The sequence below is a fragment of the Lepidochelys kempii genome, chromosome 2, assembly GCF_965140285.1.
Source record: "Lepidochelys kempii isolate rLepKem1 chromosome 2, rLepKem1.hap1, whole genome shotgun sequence".
Lineage (NCBI taxonomy): Eukaryota > Metazoa > Chordata > Testudines > Cheloniidae > Lepidochelys > Lepidochelys kempii.
Window position 1 is genome coordinate 269,043,943 of NC_136381.1, and position 14,994 is coordinate 269,058,936.

The following is a 14,994-nucleotide window of genomic DNA, read 5'->3' on the forward strand; positions in this document are numbered from 1 at the left end:
TTTTATCTTTTTTGGTGATTTTTTGTAAGTATGTTGTGCAAATAAAAATTACTCTCCTGTTAAAAAAAAAAAATCACTCTCCTGTAGCCATCTGGCCTGACCCTGTCACATAAGTAAACTTTTGAAATCAACCATCACAAACAAGGGAAACTGAGCTAAGATTTCCAGTTCAACAAACTATTCTTGAACAATTTTTTCATGATTGAAGTAAGCTGTACTGACAGGCTGACATACTTTCTCTCTCTTGTTCCCAGCAGAATCTGAACTGAGAATCGTCCTTGTTGGTAAAACTGGATGTGGGAAAAGTGCAACAGGAAACATGATTCTTGGTGCTGATAAATTTCATTCGGATATCTCACCCTCTTCAGTTACGCAGTGGTGTGACAAAAAGGAACAGGTTGTTAATGGGAGGAAAATTACAGTGGTTGATACTCCTGGCCTTTTTGACACTAAGAAAAGTAATGAAGAGACTTGCCAAGAAATAGGTAAGTCTGTTAAATGCCTCTCTCCAGGAATCCATGCCATTATTCATGTCATACAGCTGGGTTGCTTCACCCTAGAAGAAAAGGAAGTGGTCAAGGAGATACAAAAGGTTTTCAAGTTTGAAGCAAAGGACTACATGATCGTCCTGTTCACCCGAAAAGAAGATTTAGGGAAGAAAACACTGGGCGAGTTCTTAGCAAGGGCTGATAAAGATCTTCAAAATGTGATTGGGACTTGTAAAAACCGATGCCTTGCTTTCAACAACAGAGCCGAAGGAAAAGAAAAGTCTGATCAGGTGTCTGAGTTGCTTGAAATGATTGATGCCATGGTGCATGGAAACTATGAAAAACCCTATTATACTGAAGAAATGTTTAAGAAGGACAAGTCATTTCTCCAAAGATTTTGTTCTATACTCTAATTGATTATGATCATCTGAGACAGGGGTTTATTGTAGTTTTTACCATTTTAAAATGAGTTTTGCAACACTTGTTTAATGTTAAGGCTTTTATTGGTATAAAAATCGTAGAACTGAGATTAAAATAATGTATTTACAACATTTCCCTAAAATGTATCACTAATTTCACCTTGGATAATAAAACCTGGAAGAATTTTAAATCAAATTTAATTTTCATAATTTTATTGTTTTACTTTTTATATTTCTCTCTGCTTCAGCAGTGAAACCAGACCAGTCAGCTTCCCTTTGTTTGTTCATGTGTGGTTCTCATTCACCAGCACAACACTGTCTGTTTGGATTTCCAGCCGTACTGTGGAATGGAATCCCTCTGACCCCATTTTTCAGTGAAATAACAGTTACACTCATGGAAACGTGAGTTTGTGACTTCTCCATGTCATAAATATAAAGGGAAGGGTAAACCCCTTTAAAATCCCTCCTGGCTAGAAGAAAAATCCTCTCACCTGTAAAGGGTTAAGAAGCTAAAGGTAACCTCGCTGGCACCTGACCAAAATGACCAATGAGGAGACAAGATACTTTCAAAAGCTGGGAGGAGGGAGAAGAACAAAGGGTCTGTGTCTGTCTGTGTGATGCTTTTGCCGGAAACACAACAGGAATGGAGTCTTAGAATTTAGGAAGTAATCTAGCTAGGTATGTGTTAGATTATGATTTCTTTAAATGGCTGAGAAAATAGCTGTGCTGAATAGAATGAATATTCCTGTCTGTGTGTCTTTTTTGTAACTTAAAGTTTTGCCAAGAGGGATTCTCTATGTTTGAATCTAATTACCCTGTAAGGTATCTACCATCCTGATTTTACAGAGGTGATTCCTTTTTACTTCTATTAAAAGTCTTTTGTAAGAAAACTGAACGCTTTTTCATTGTTTTAAGATCCAAGGGTTTGGGTCTGTGGTCACCTATGCAAATTGGTGAGGATTTTTACCAAACCTTCCCCAGGAAGTGGGGTGCAAGGGTTGGGAGGATTTTGGGGGGAAAGAAGTGTCCAAAACTACTTTTTTTCAGGAACCCAGATAAAGTTTTATGGTGGCAGTGGAAGTCCAGGGGCAAAAGGGTAAAATAGTTTGTACCTTGGGGAAGTTTTAACCTAAGCTGGTAAAAGTAAGCTTAGGAGGTTTTCATGCAGGTCCCCACATCTGTACCCTAGAGTTCAGAGTGGGGAAGGAACCTTGACATTCCATCTTGAACTAAATTTTCAAAAATGTAAAATTGCTGCGGGCTCCACACTGGGGGTGGTGGTTAGCAGGGGTTCTAAGAAAAAAACAAATCGGAACTGTGTATCTATGTCCTTTTAAACCTGCGCCCCAGGCTCAGTGGCTGCATCTGAATACACTCAGGCCTAGTCTGCCCGTGAATCACTCTTGTGGCACAGCTGTACCGCTGCGGCTGTAGCTGGGCTAGTGCAGACATGCTGTGCCCATGAGAGATGCTCTCCTGCCAACACAGCGCTCTCCGCACCGGCGCTCAGGTCAGTGGAACTTACGTCATGTGATGCGGGGGCTTTTTCACACCCCTGAGCGACATCAGTTATGTTGACATAAGTGCTAGCAGGGGCGGCCCTAGACTAGCTGCCAGCAACTGGCGCCCTAGGCGAATCATGCAATCGGCGCCCCCCCACCACTGAAGGAGACGACTGGAGCATTTATGACTGAAACTATTCTACAAGAGCTTGAAACAATGGCATTATCTGTTGACAACTTATGTGGCCAAGGCTATGATAATGGGAGTAATATGAAGGGTAAAGACAATGGTGTGCAAAAGACAATGATGGAAATCAATCCTAGGGCCTTTTTCATTCCTTGCAGAGCGCATTCTCTGAATTTGGTTGTCAATGATGCTGCTAGATGGTGTTTGGAGGCATACAGTTTCTTTGAACTGGTGCAACGTGTTTATGTGTTTTTCTCAGGCTCAACACGCCCTTGGGAGATTGACTCATCCTGTGAATTCTCTAACTGTGAAACCACTTAGTCAGACAAGATGGGAGAATCGCATTGATGCTTTGAAGCCTCTTCGCTATGAACTTGGAAACATTTATGATGCCCTAATTGAAATTTCTGATGATATTACCTTTACTGGATCATCTGGCAATACGTCGTGTTCAGATGCAGAAGCTCTTGCAAATGGCCTTTCCAAGTTCAAATTTGTGACTTCACTCATTTTGTGGTATAATATCCTTTTCAAGATTAATCTCACTAGTCAGCAGCTTCAGGAAAAGAACTTGAACATACCTTCTGCTATTCAAAAACTGAAGCAAACTAAAACTATTCTGGTGGAATTCAGAAGTGATGAAGGGTTCGAAAGAACACTGGTAGATTCTCTTGAGCTTGCTGAAGAAATAGACTTTCCGACAGAATTTGAACCAGAGCCAGTTCGCATTCGTCAGAAGAAACAGCAGTTTTCATATGAAGGATGAAACACACCCATTCAGAACCCAAAACAAAGGTTCAAAGTGAATTTCTACTTCGCAGTCCTTGATACTGCTATTCACTTGGTTGACAAAAGATTTCAACAGATACAGAAGATAGAGTCAATATTTGGCTTTCTATATGATATACACAGCTAGCAAAAAACAGATAAGAGAATTTTGTATAAAACTGGAGTCGGCATTGACTCATGAAAATTCAAAAGACATCGATGCTACAGATTTGTGCAGTGAGCTTCAGGCTTTTTCAAGACAACTTAAGAAACATTGAAGATGATCCGGCCTGGGACGGTGTAGGTCTGGTCAGGGTGGACCATGTCCGCCAGCACGGACCCTAGCTGCAGCGAGATGGCCTTTGCTAAGACCTTGTAGTCTGTGCTGAGGAGCGAGACTGGATGCCAATTCCAAAGGTCGCGGGGGTCCCCCTTCTTTGGGAGCAAGGCGAGCACAGCTCGCCTGTACAACAGGGGAGGACCCCGCTCTCCAAGGACTCTGCCCAGACGGTGACAAGGTCTGGGCCGAGGACGTCCCAGAACACGAGGTAGAACTCCACGGTCAGCCCATCCATGCCCAGGGATTTGTTGGTGGGCATGCGATGGAGGGCTTCCGAGAGCTCGGCCAGAGTGAGAGGCAGCTCTAGCCGGTCCTGGTCGCCTGTGCTGACCATTGGGAGCCTGTCCCAAAGCACTCTACAAGTGTCAGGATCAGTCAGATCTGGGGAGAAAAGGCCTGTGTAGAAGGCCCTGACCCTCCCGTGCATCTCCTCCGGATCCGTGAGGGGGGTGCTGTCCTCTGCCAGAAGGCAGGTAACATGCTTCTTAGCCTTCCTCTTTTTCTCCAGGGCATAGAAGAAGCGGGAGCCGCGATCCAGCTCCCAAAGGAGGCGGATGTGGGATCGAATGAAGGCTCCCCAGGCCCGGTGGTCCTCGGGGGCCTGGAGCTCCTCACACTTCTCCCGGCACGCTCCGCAGAGGGATGGATCCTCAGGGCTGGCGTGCAGACACCTCTCGAACTCCAAGACCTCCTGTTCCAACTGCTCTGTAGTTGCATCCCTCCACCAGCTGGCGCACCAGCTGGGTGTAGTCATGGCAGAAGACCTGTGTGCGCACCTTCCCCACATCCCAACACCGCCGTGCTGAGGAAAAGGCCCACCTCTGCCCTCGCCAGGCCAGCCAGAACTCCTGGAAGGACGCCAAAAAGCCCACATTCTCCAGCAAGCTGTTATTAGAATGCCAATAGGCCGGCCCTGGCCTCTCCACACTGAGAGCGGCCATCACGGACACCAGATGGTGATCCGAGAATGGGGCCAGCCGGACGCTGGAGGAGTGGGCCCGTGAAGGGTGACAGCGTGACAAGTAAATGCGGTCCAACCAGGAGTGGCGCGACCGATGGGCCTCCACCCGGACAAAGGTGAAACGTTGAGATGTTGTCCGGGTGGTGATCGCGCCAGACATCCACCAGGGAGTGACGGTCGACGATCTCCCGGAGGACGTCCACAGCGGCCGGACACAGCTCGGCCCCCGAGGGGTCCCGTTCATCGAGGGTGGTGTTAAAGTCCCCGCCCAGGATCAGGCACTTGCAAGGATCCAAGGAGCCAAGGAAGGCGGATGTCTGCTGAAAAAATTGCAGCCGCTCCAAGGCCCGATGTTGGGGCATAGACATTGACGAGATTGACCACCAGCCCCTCCATGTGGACCCGGAGGTCCAGCAGGCAGCCTGGCACAGCCTTGGCAACCCCCAGCACCTCAGGCCGTAAGTTGGGGGAGAACAGGGTAGCCACTTCAGCTGTACAAGCTGTGAGGTGGCTGAAATAAACCCTGTCCCCCCACTCCAGCTGCCAACTGGCTTCGGCGGCTGGATCTGTATGGATCTCCTGCCGGAAAACCACAGAGTACCCCCGCTCCCGAAGGAAGGAGAGCACCTGGCATTTGCAGAGACCCACCCTACAGCTCCAGGTGTTTAGTGAGGCAAAGGTGGTGGGTGCCATAGGAAGGGCGGGGGGGATCCTCACCTGCAGAGATGCTCACGGCCACCATTGGGCCACGCAGCAATCCATGACCAACCCCATAAGTAAGCAGGGAGTCACGGAAGCAGTGGGTCAGCTGGTAGGCCGAAGCGCTGAGCTACCCGGTCCCTCTACCCTCCCCTAAAATGGCCCGGATGATATCATGAAAGTCCCCCCAGAGCTGGAGAGCGAGCTGAACCTTATTCTGGGACCCACCGGCATCCTGGAGAAACTCTCAGAGCTCGTCTCTCAGCCTATCGGTGGGTGGGGTTTCTGGCTCCTGGCCTTCCTCCGTCGGGGCCCCTGTCGAAGCCCCGTGGCCTACCGAGACGGGCAGGCGGGGGCGGACCCCCGGCGTGGTGCCCGATGTGGGGGGCGGCGGAGGGAAAATAGCAGCCCCTAGGAGGTCGGGACAGGGGAAGACGAGGGCCGCTCCGTGGGGGTCATCCTCCAAGAAGGGGAAGGAGCCGGCCGCAGGGGCGGCAATAGCAGCAAGGGAAGTGGAGGGGAGGGGGACAGGGTCAGCATCAGGGGCAGGGGCAGGAGAGGGGTCGGGGAGAGGGGCGGAAGCGGGACTGTGGGCCCCAGCAGTGGAGCCACTGGGGGGTGGCACCTCTCGGCCGGGCTCAGGGGTCTGTGGAGTGGGAAGGGGGCCCTTGGTGATGCCGGGCTTGGGCTCCATGGCGGGTGTTTCAGCCACGGCATCGTCAGATGGACAAGCAACAGAGGGGCCCCCACCCGGGAAGGAGGTTGGCCGCCCCGCACCAGCAAGGGATACCTCCGGTAACTCAGGTCCCGGCCGCGTTGCACTGTACATCGGCTTGGCGGCCGTCAGTGGGGTGCCATCTGGGGCCGGGTTGGCGGAAGAGACCAGGGGTTCCTCGGAGGCGGGAGCGGAAGCAGCGGGGAGGGAGCATGGGGAAAGGGGGGCCGGGACGAGATCACCCAGATCAAGGCCCACTGGCAGAGGGTCGTCCTCCCCCTGGGTCACTGGGGTCAGACCTAGGGCCTCGAACGCCTCGAAAATGGAAGGAAGATCACCACCCCCCACCCCGGGGACCTCTCCACTGGCACCTGAAGCGACGCTTGCCTCAGGGCTCGCAGCGGCCTTAGGTGGCAAGGGGGCAGGAGGGGCCCTATCAGAGGCCCCCTTGAGGGGGGACTTTGGAGGAGGAGCAATGCTACCCTCCATTGCTGCCACGTCATCCCCAGCTGGCTCCAGTGGATTGAATTCCTCTGGGGGCAAGGCAGAAGGCCCAGCATTGGTGCCCCCCTTCCTGGTCTTTCGGGGGGCTTCCGCATCAGATGGAAGGAGCAGAGCTCGAGCCTTCTGCTTGCCCCGCTTATGCTGAACTTCGACCCAGCCCTCCATGGTATCATTGGTGGGCTGGTGAAAGGGTTCTGGCTGAGGGGCAGGGGCGGTGGCACAGGGACTCGGGGAGGTAGTGGTGGGGCGGTATGAGGGAAGGAGGGATGGAGGTCAAGACCAACCAGATGCCCAGGTCCTCCAGCGGCTCCAGGGGGACGAACATGCCCCCCGCACAGTCAGGTTCTTCTCCACCACCTCCTGGGCGGTGGCCTCCAATGCCAGGGAGAAGACTATCTTCCCGTACATTTTGGAGGCTGCCACTATGGCCATGGGCCCCTCCACCCTGGCCAATGCCTGCATGTAGGTCTCCACGTGGGGCGAGACGGGCACCAGGAGGCAGCGGACTTCCTGGTCATGGTGGGAAAGGGGCCCCAGCCGCTATAGATGGTAGCGGAGGCGGTGGGCAGGAGAGATGATGTAGAGGCAGGTGGGGGAGCCGCCGCCACCTGGGCGTACACCCTCGGGGACGGGAGAGGGGCACCCACAGAGCTGGGGGAGGGAGCAGAAGGGAGGGACGCCGTGGCCGGTGATGGGGCTGTGGCAGAAGGGGCTGTGGCAGAGGGGGCAGTCCCTACCATGGAGGGCTTTGCCGTTTTGGCAGGGCCCTTGCCGTTCTCTTTCCCTTGGCCTTTCCCGCCAGCTGGGGGGACCCCCCCAAAATCGGAGGGGACAAGGGACATGGCAGCAGTGGAATCCACCCCTTTTCCCGCCGGTGCCCCAGTGGGGGTGGTAGCAGGTACTTTGGGAGTGGCAGTTGAGGTGGGAGCCACAGGGGATGATGGGGGACAGGTGCAGGAGGGGCAGTGGGGGCTGCCCGAGGGGTGGCACCCGCCTTGTCCCCCACCATAGTGAGCAGGTAGGGAGGACAAATGCTGGCGGGGAGGAGGGGAAATGGGGAACAGGTCAGCCACTCCTCCCCGCTAGGCTGCAGGCAGGGGAGGAGGGTGCCGGAAAGGGAGGACTGGATGGGGGGGGGCTATCAAGGACTTGGGGGGGTCCAGTCACCAACACAAGATGGAATTCTGGCTCCTCTAGCTGCACTCGGGGAGGGCGGCTAGAATAGCATGGGGGGTGCAGTGAGATGGGGTCAACTATAATGGGAGGAGCACAAGCGCATGGTGGGGCATGGGCGCACGGAGCAAGGGGCTAATCAGGGCAGGAGGACCATGGCGGGGCCGGAAGGGTGGGAAGGAAATAATCAGGCTGGAGGTAGGACAGAGAAGCCAAGGGGCTAGCGTCAGAGGCTGGGGCAGGGCAAGCAAATGTTGGGGACACTGGGGCATGGCCACTAGGTAACTCGAGGGGATGGAAGACCACGAGTGTCGATGAAGCCCCCTCGCACTAGGCCCAGGTGTCCTTGGCCCCCCCCGCCTGGAGGCACTCGCAGCAGTTATGCTGAGGATCTGCAACAATATGTTGCAGAGTCAGACTGCCTGAAACTAAACAAGGCCAAACAGGGCTGTGACAGGTGTCGGTCGGTCCTCCGAGCCCCTGGGGCGATGGAGAGCTATGGTCTCCGTGGCCGGCCTCGGCCACACCTTCCGGGCGTTGGGGAATTAGCGGGGAAGGTGTGCCGGCCGGAGTCAGCGGCGCGCCCCTCGGGCGGGGGAGCGCCGGGGTAGGGGAACGCAGGCCCACCCAACTCCACTGCGTTCCAGCCCAGGGCCCTGACAGCGGCGGGAGGCGAAGGTCCCGCCGCTGGGTCAGCGGGGCCGTCCGCGCCCGCTAACCAAACACACCCACCCCACGGTGTAGTTCGGCCCCTGGGCTACTTCCTACCTGGTCTCTCAGGCGGGCCGCTCCGGTCCCTCCATCTTCTCCGGGTATTCCGCTGCGGGCCGCTCCCGCTCCCCCTCGGTGTCGGACTCACGCTGGCCCGGGCTGCAGTCAGGCCCCTCCAGGTCCTCTGGGTATTCAGCGGCCGGCAGCCCTGGTTGCCACAGGCCTTCCCCCCGGTCAGGCTCCTCCTTGCCCAGGGCTTCGCCTGGGTCAGCAGCAGGATCGCGAGGGAGCAGCCTGTGTCTGTCTCCCTCCCTGGTGCTCTCTTCACTGGGCGGAGGGCCCCGTCCTTTGTACTTCCTGTCCCACCTTTCCCCTTCCGAGGATTGGCGGAAGCTTGGCCTGGCCCTGCCCAGTCAGGCTCAGAGGGTGGCTCTTTACCCTCTGGTTCGGAGGGGAGCCACCCTGGCTCCCTACGAGGGCAAATATAAAAAAACAATGCTAAATAAAGCAGCTTTATGTATAGTTTAATAAATAATACAAAAAACAAGGAAACTAGCTGGTAACTGAATTGGCTGGCTATAGAAATACTTAGGGCAGCTTGCTATTAAATAAGTATGCTAAAAAAATGTATAAAAGCCTGTGTAACTTCCTGCTCTGTGTACAGGATTTGAGATTCTATTCTCCCTGTACCTTTTTGCAGCTGCAAATAAACTTTTCTGCTTCTCCACCCCGTTGTAATTATTGGGTGAAGCACACCGGGTAGCAAACCCCCCCGGCTGTTGTTTTGCCTCTCGGCACTGGGTGCCGGCAACAGCTTTTGGCATCCCTGGGTGGGCGACGAGGCTGCTATTTAGCCTTGCCCGGACCCCTCCTGGAGGTCGAGGATTGCGGCGAGAGCCGACGTCCAGTGCACACCGGTGAGTTCATCGGGGGCCTCGGAGGAGACGCGATTTGATCGACCCCGGAGGGCACAACGGTGCAACGCACTCATATAGTGGAGAAGCAGCTGTGGGCGACGGTGAGGAACCAGTCCCTTGGACATAGGGGAGGAGCAGCTGCGGGCGACGGTGAGGAACCGGTCCCTTGGATAAGGTAGGAACCTTTTGAAATCTGGATTGTATGCTCTGTTGAAACCTGGGGATGCCCAGAGTTACCCTGTAGGTATGGGACAGGGACAGAGCTCGGGGTTTAGGGCACAGTGTACGCCCCTAGAGTGCATTCTAGCAAACTGGAAGGTATTTGGTGCAGATCCGATGACTAAGAGCCAATTAAAATGATTCTGTACAGTTGACTGGCCTCAATATCAACTAGAGGACCAGGAGTGGTGGCCACCAGGAGGGTCAATTAATTACAACACGATCCTTCAGTTACTCCTGTTCTGTCAGAAAACAAAGAAATGAAATGAACATATGTTTCTGACTTTATGTACTCAACCAGATATTTTACAGCGCTGTAATCTGACTCCGACTGGTTCGGTAGCAGCTAATGTTAGTCCCCAGACTCCCACCCCCACTGTAATGGCAGAGCCAGTGTCCCCTTTGGCCCCTACACCCACACCTTGTAAGTCCCCAATGGTTGGCCTATACCCCTTAATCACCAAAACTAAAGTCGGCCCGTCTGGATCGGACAGGCGTTCGGCCACGACTATGCAGGTTTATACTCATGTGCCCTTTAATCCTGTGGATTTGGCTGCTTTCAAAGCACAGGCAGGAGAGTTTTCCACCAACCCAAGCAGGTTTATATCAGTCTTTGAGGGGTGCCTCAGTAGTCACAAGCTGGACTGGGATGATTGTAACGTCCTCCTGCGAACCCTATTGTCTGAGGTTGAAAGACAACAGGTTGTGTCCAAAGCAAGGGAGGAGGCGCAGAGACGGTACGACCGGGATCGTATTAATGCACAAGTCCCCCGAGCAGACCCCAGGTGGGATCCAAATAATCATGGGGATATGACCTGCCTTACCTCCTATAAGGAGTTGCTTTTGCATGGACTCCGTCACTCGGCTGTCCGACATAATAATTGGGCAAAGCCGTATGAAGTAATGCAGGATTTAAAAGAAAGCCCAGGGGCCTTTCTACAGCGTATTCGGGACACGATTCGACAGAACACTAATGCAGACCCCGATGATCAGGCAACTGAGTCAATTATTAAGGGAATTTTTACGAGCAGAGCAGCCCCTAACATTAAAAGAAAGTTACAAAAAAAGGAGGATTTAATGGGCATGACCATGGCACAAATCTTAGAGACTGCAAACCGAGCTTATAGTCTGAGAGAGACAAAAAAAAAAAAAAAAAAAAAAAAAAGAAAGCAAATAAGACTAATGGTAACAGCGGTACAGGCCGGCACTAAGGGAAGTGGCCGGGGAGGAAGGGGCTGTGGACGCGAACGTCCGGGCTCGCAACCAGTGTGCCTTGTGTCGACAAGAGGGACACTAAAAAAATAAGTGCCCAAAAAGAAAAGGGGGGTGCCCCTATGATGGCGATGGCGGAGCAGGAATAGGGGTGTCAGGGGAGATGGACCACCCTACCCCCGGAACCCCGAGTAAAGATGCGGGTGGGAAGCTCAGAAATAGATTTTTTAGTGGACTCTGGAGCGGCACAAACTGCCGTAAATCGACCCCTTCAGTTGCCAGTAGCACATTCCCTTACTGTGGTGGGAGCCACAGACAGGGACACCAAGTGCCCAGTGTAGGCCCCAGCGGAATGCGCTTTGGGAAACAGGACTATATCCCACAAGCTGGTATACCTCTCTGAGTGTCCAACGCCTCTGCTTTGTCGCCTCGGTGCCACCCTGCATTTTACTGAGAGCGAAATAACCCTTACCTTACCCCCTGAGAATGCATGGATCATGACCCTTGCAGTTGAGCCCTCAGCCATGGAAGCCGCAGAATGGAGCCCGTGGGAAGACCAGGTGTACCCCCTCGTGTGGGCATCAGGGATCCCAGGAAAGGCCACCCACCAAACCCCCATTACTATTCAGCTCATATCCAGGGAAAGGCCCAGTGCAAGTAAAACAGTATCCAATCAAGAGGGAACCAAAAAAAAATTTACAAAAACTATAAATCAATTCCTAATGTATGGTATTCTCCGGGAATGTCAGTCAGCCTGGAACACTCCCATTCTACCCGTACAGAAACCTGACGGCACGTATCGGCTGGTACAGGACCTAAGGGCAGTCAATGAACGGGTTAAGACTCTGCACCCTCTTGTCCCTAATCCGTATACCTTATTGGCTTCTATAGGGGGACAGTATACCCATTTTTCAGTCCTCGATCTGAAAGATGCTTTCTTTACCATCCCAGTTGCCACCCCGTCACAGGAGATCTTCTTCTTCGAGTGGGAGGACCAAAAAAAGGTTAAAAAGCAACTTTGCTGGACAGTGTTGGCCCAGGGATTTAAAAACTCCCCCACCCTCTTTGGCCAGGTTCTGGACAGGGACCTAGAGGAGTGGGATAATGAGGAGGCTCTCCTTCTGCAGTATGTAAATAATTTGTTAATTGCCACTGTGGGCCAAACCCCCTGCCTTAAAGCCACCGTGAGCCTCCTGAATTTTATTGGACTCCGGGGATATCGGGTAGCACGGAGTAAGGCTCAAATCGCCCTCCCAGAGGTACGGTACCTCGGGTTTCACATACGGCAAGGGGAGCGTCAGCTTTCAAGCAAAAAAAAGGAAGCTATCTGTCAAGTTCCTACCCCAAGTAATCGTAAGTGGCTCAGGGCATTTCTGGGTATGGCAGGCTTTTGCAAAATATGGATCCCAGAGTTTGGACTGTGGGCTAAACCCCTGTACGACTGTGTAAAAGGAGCAGATCATGATCCCTTCTATTGGACCCCAGAGGCTGACAAGGCATTTAAAATCCTAAAAAAAAAGTTAATGAAAGCCCCAGCTCTGGGCCTGCCAGATCTCTCTAAGCCGTTTCAGTTGTATGTACATGAACGAAAGGGGGTGGCCCTAGGAGTGCTCACACAGCTGTTAGGAGCATGGAAACATCCCATGGCTTATTTTTCTAAGCAACTGAATCAGGTAGCAAAGGGTTGGCCGGCATGTTTACGGGTGGTCGCAGCTACTGCCCTAGTGCTTGAGGAAGCTGAGAAGCTAACATTGGGAGGGGTTATTCAAATCTATACTCCCCATATGGTCTGAGCCTTATTGGATGCAAAGGGAGGGCTTTGGCTCACCCAGGCTCGGATTGCTAGGTACCAGGCTAAGCTGTTAGAGAACTCTGAAGTCACCTTACAGCCTTGCCTCTCCTTTAACCCAGCCACTCTCTTGCCAGAAACAGAGGAACAGGAACATGACTGTTTAGAGATCATAGATGCCCAGTACTCCAGCCGTCCGGATTTAAAGGATGTACCCCTCCCAAATGCAGATTATGAGTGGTACACTGATGGTAGCAGTACTGTAATAGATGGGCAAAGGAGGGCGGGTTATGCTGTTGTGACCCTCCATGACACTGTGGAAGCTGAAGGTTTGCCTGCTGGGACCTCTGCCCAGCTTGCCGAACTAATAGCCCTGACCCGTGCACTTGAACTGTCAAAAGGAAAGCGGGTCAACATTTTTACTGATTCAAAGTATGCTTTTGGTGTGCTGCATGCTCATGCTGGCCTGTGGAAGCAAAGGGGAATGCTGACAGCCCAAGGCTCCCAGTCAAGTACGGGCCCCAAATCCTCCGGCTCCTAGAAGCCGTACAACTTCCCTCGGAAGTGGCGGTGGTACACTGTAAAGCCCATCAAAAAAAAAAAATCAAGATGTGGCCAGAGGTAATGCTAGGGCAAATAGAGAGGCTAAGCATGCAGCCACCCTGCCATCCCCTCAGACTGAGAACGCCCATATGCATGCCCTTATCCCATCAGTAGGGGAGCTTCCAACCCCTCAGTACTCTGGGGAGGAGAGACAGCTAACTGACAAACTCGGTCTCTGGGAAAAGGAGGGATGGCTTCATTCCCCAAAAGGGAAGGTCCTCCTACTAAAGGGCCTGATCCAGCCAGTGCTGCAAAAACTACCTCAAACCACTCATGCTGGCAGGGAAACACTTATCCAGCTAATGGGAAAATATTTTATCAATCTGGGCTCCGACCCCTGGCTGCCCAGGTACAAGCGGACTGCTTAGTCTGCCAAAAAAATAACCCCCGACCGGGACGTCCTGTGCCACCAGCTGCCCTAGAACCCACTCCGGGCCCCTGACAAGTGAGGCAAATAGACTTTACTGAGTTTCCCCGGACCCAAGGGTTCAAATATCTCCTTGTCATAGTGGATCGGTTCAGCGGATGGCCAGAAGCCTTCCCATGCCGTAACTGCACTGCCAGGACAGTGGCCCTCAAGGTTGTTAAGGAGATCGTTCCTCGCTTTGGACTCCCCCTGTGGATGGAATCTGACGACGGGACACATTACATGTCAAAAATCATTCAAAGCATCTCACATGCCTTACAGATCCCCTGGAAACTCCATACGCCCTGGAGACTGCAAGCCAGTGGGGTAGTGGAGCGTACCAATCAGACTCTTAAATGGCATCTCTCAAAAGTTTGCCAAGAAGCCTCACTGTGATGGCCTGATGCTTTGCCCCTCGTCCTACTTCGTATCCGCGTTCTCCCAAAGAGTAGATTAGAGCTCAGTCCCTTTGAAATTATGTTTGGAAGGGCATGGCCTATGAATGGCACCCCGGTTCTGTCAGGAGAATGGGAGTTAAGTAATGGTTTTTTGTCACAGTATATGTGTTCCCTGTCTGCTGTTCTCTTGTCTCTTCACAGATATACCAAGGATTCCCAGCCTCTCCCCTTGGACTCTCTCGTTCACTCCTTACAGCCCGGCGACTCTGTGCTTGTTTGTACCTGGAAAGACGAGCCTCTCCAGGAAAAGTGGAAAGGACCCTATACCGTCCTGCTAATCTCCCATACAGGGGCAAAAATCAAGGGACATAAAAACTGAATCCATCACTCTCGTCTGAAGGCAGTACCCGCCCCCTCGTCAGCAGAACAGTGGATCATCCAACCTGCTGACTCCTCATCTAGTGACGATCTCAGGCTAAAGCTACTGTTTAAAAAACACAAAAAGCGGGCACCTTAATGCTAAAATGGGCCCACCCAGGTACTGGAGACCCTGGGTTGGGAAGACTCTGGTGATAATTAATTGGGTAACATTGTTATTCTCTGTATTGGTATTTCTAAACTGTGCATATCGGGAGCATAACGCCTTTGTTTCGCTTGCGCACCATGTTGCTACTTTAACAAACCAGACTGATTGCTGGGTGTGTGCTCCGACTCCACTGTCCCCCAAAACGGGAATGCCCCTTGACATGCTGCCCCTGACCCTAGCAGAATTAGCCACCACCAAAAAGCAAAAAAGAACAAACTCGCCGTTCTGGAACAAGACCTCTTTACATCAAGCCACCTATCAGGACCAGGAGTATTCAGTTGCAGTACGCACTGAGGGAGTGTTATGTTTTACCCAAAACCAATCTGATCACTATGGGTGTCCTGTGGGGAAAAGCTCCTGTGTTATTACACAGTGGGCTGATGGGTATGGGATAAAG

General features: G+C 52.6%; 1 protein-coding gene across 7 annotated transcripts in view; it reads left to right on the forward strand.

Annotated features, from left to right (window-relative positions):
* The window catches only part of LOC140905804 (GTPase IMAP family member 7), a 60,959-nt gene extending 59,970 nt beyond the window's left edge, over nucleotides 1-989 (forward strand). For 6 of the 7 annotated variants that reach the window (XM_073329306.2, XM_073329307.2, XM_078851286.1 and 3 more), the window contains one exon: nucleotides 255-989. In XM_073329306.2, the coding sequence (XP_073185407.1) occupies nucleotides 255-901 (647 nt within the window). In that variant the 3' untranslated portion in view covers nucleotides 902-989. The remainder of the gene's footprint in view (nucleotides 1-254) is intronic. The other variant, XM_073329310.2, reaches the window with a different exon arrangement.
* The last annotated feature ends 14,005 nt before the right edge of the window (nucleotides 990-14,994 follow it).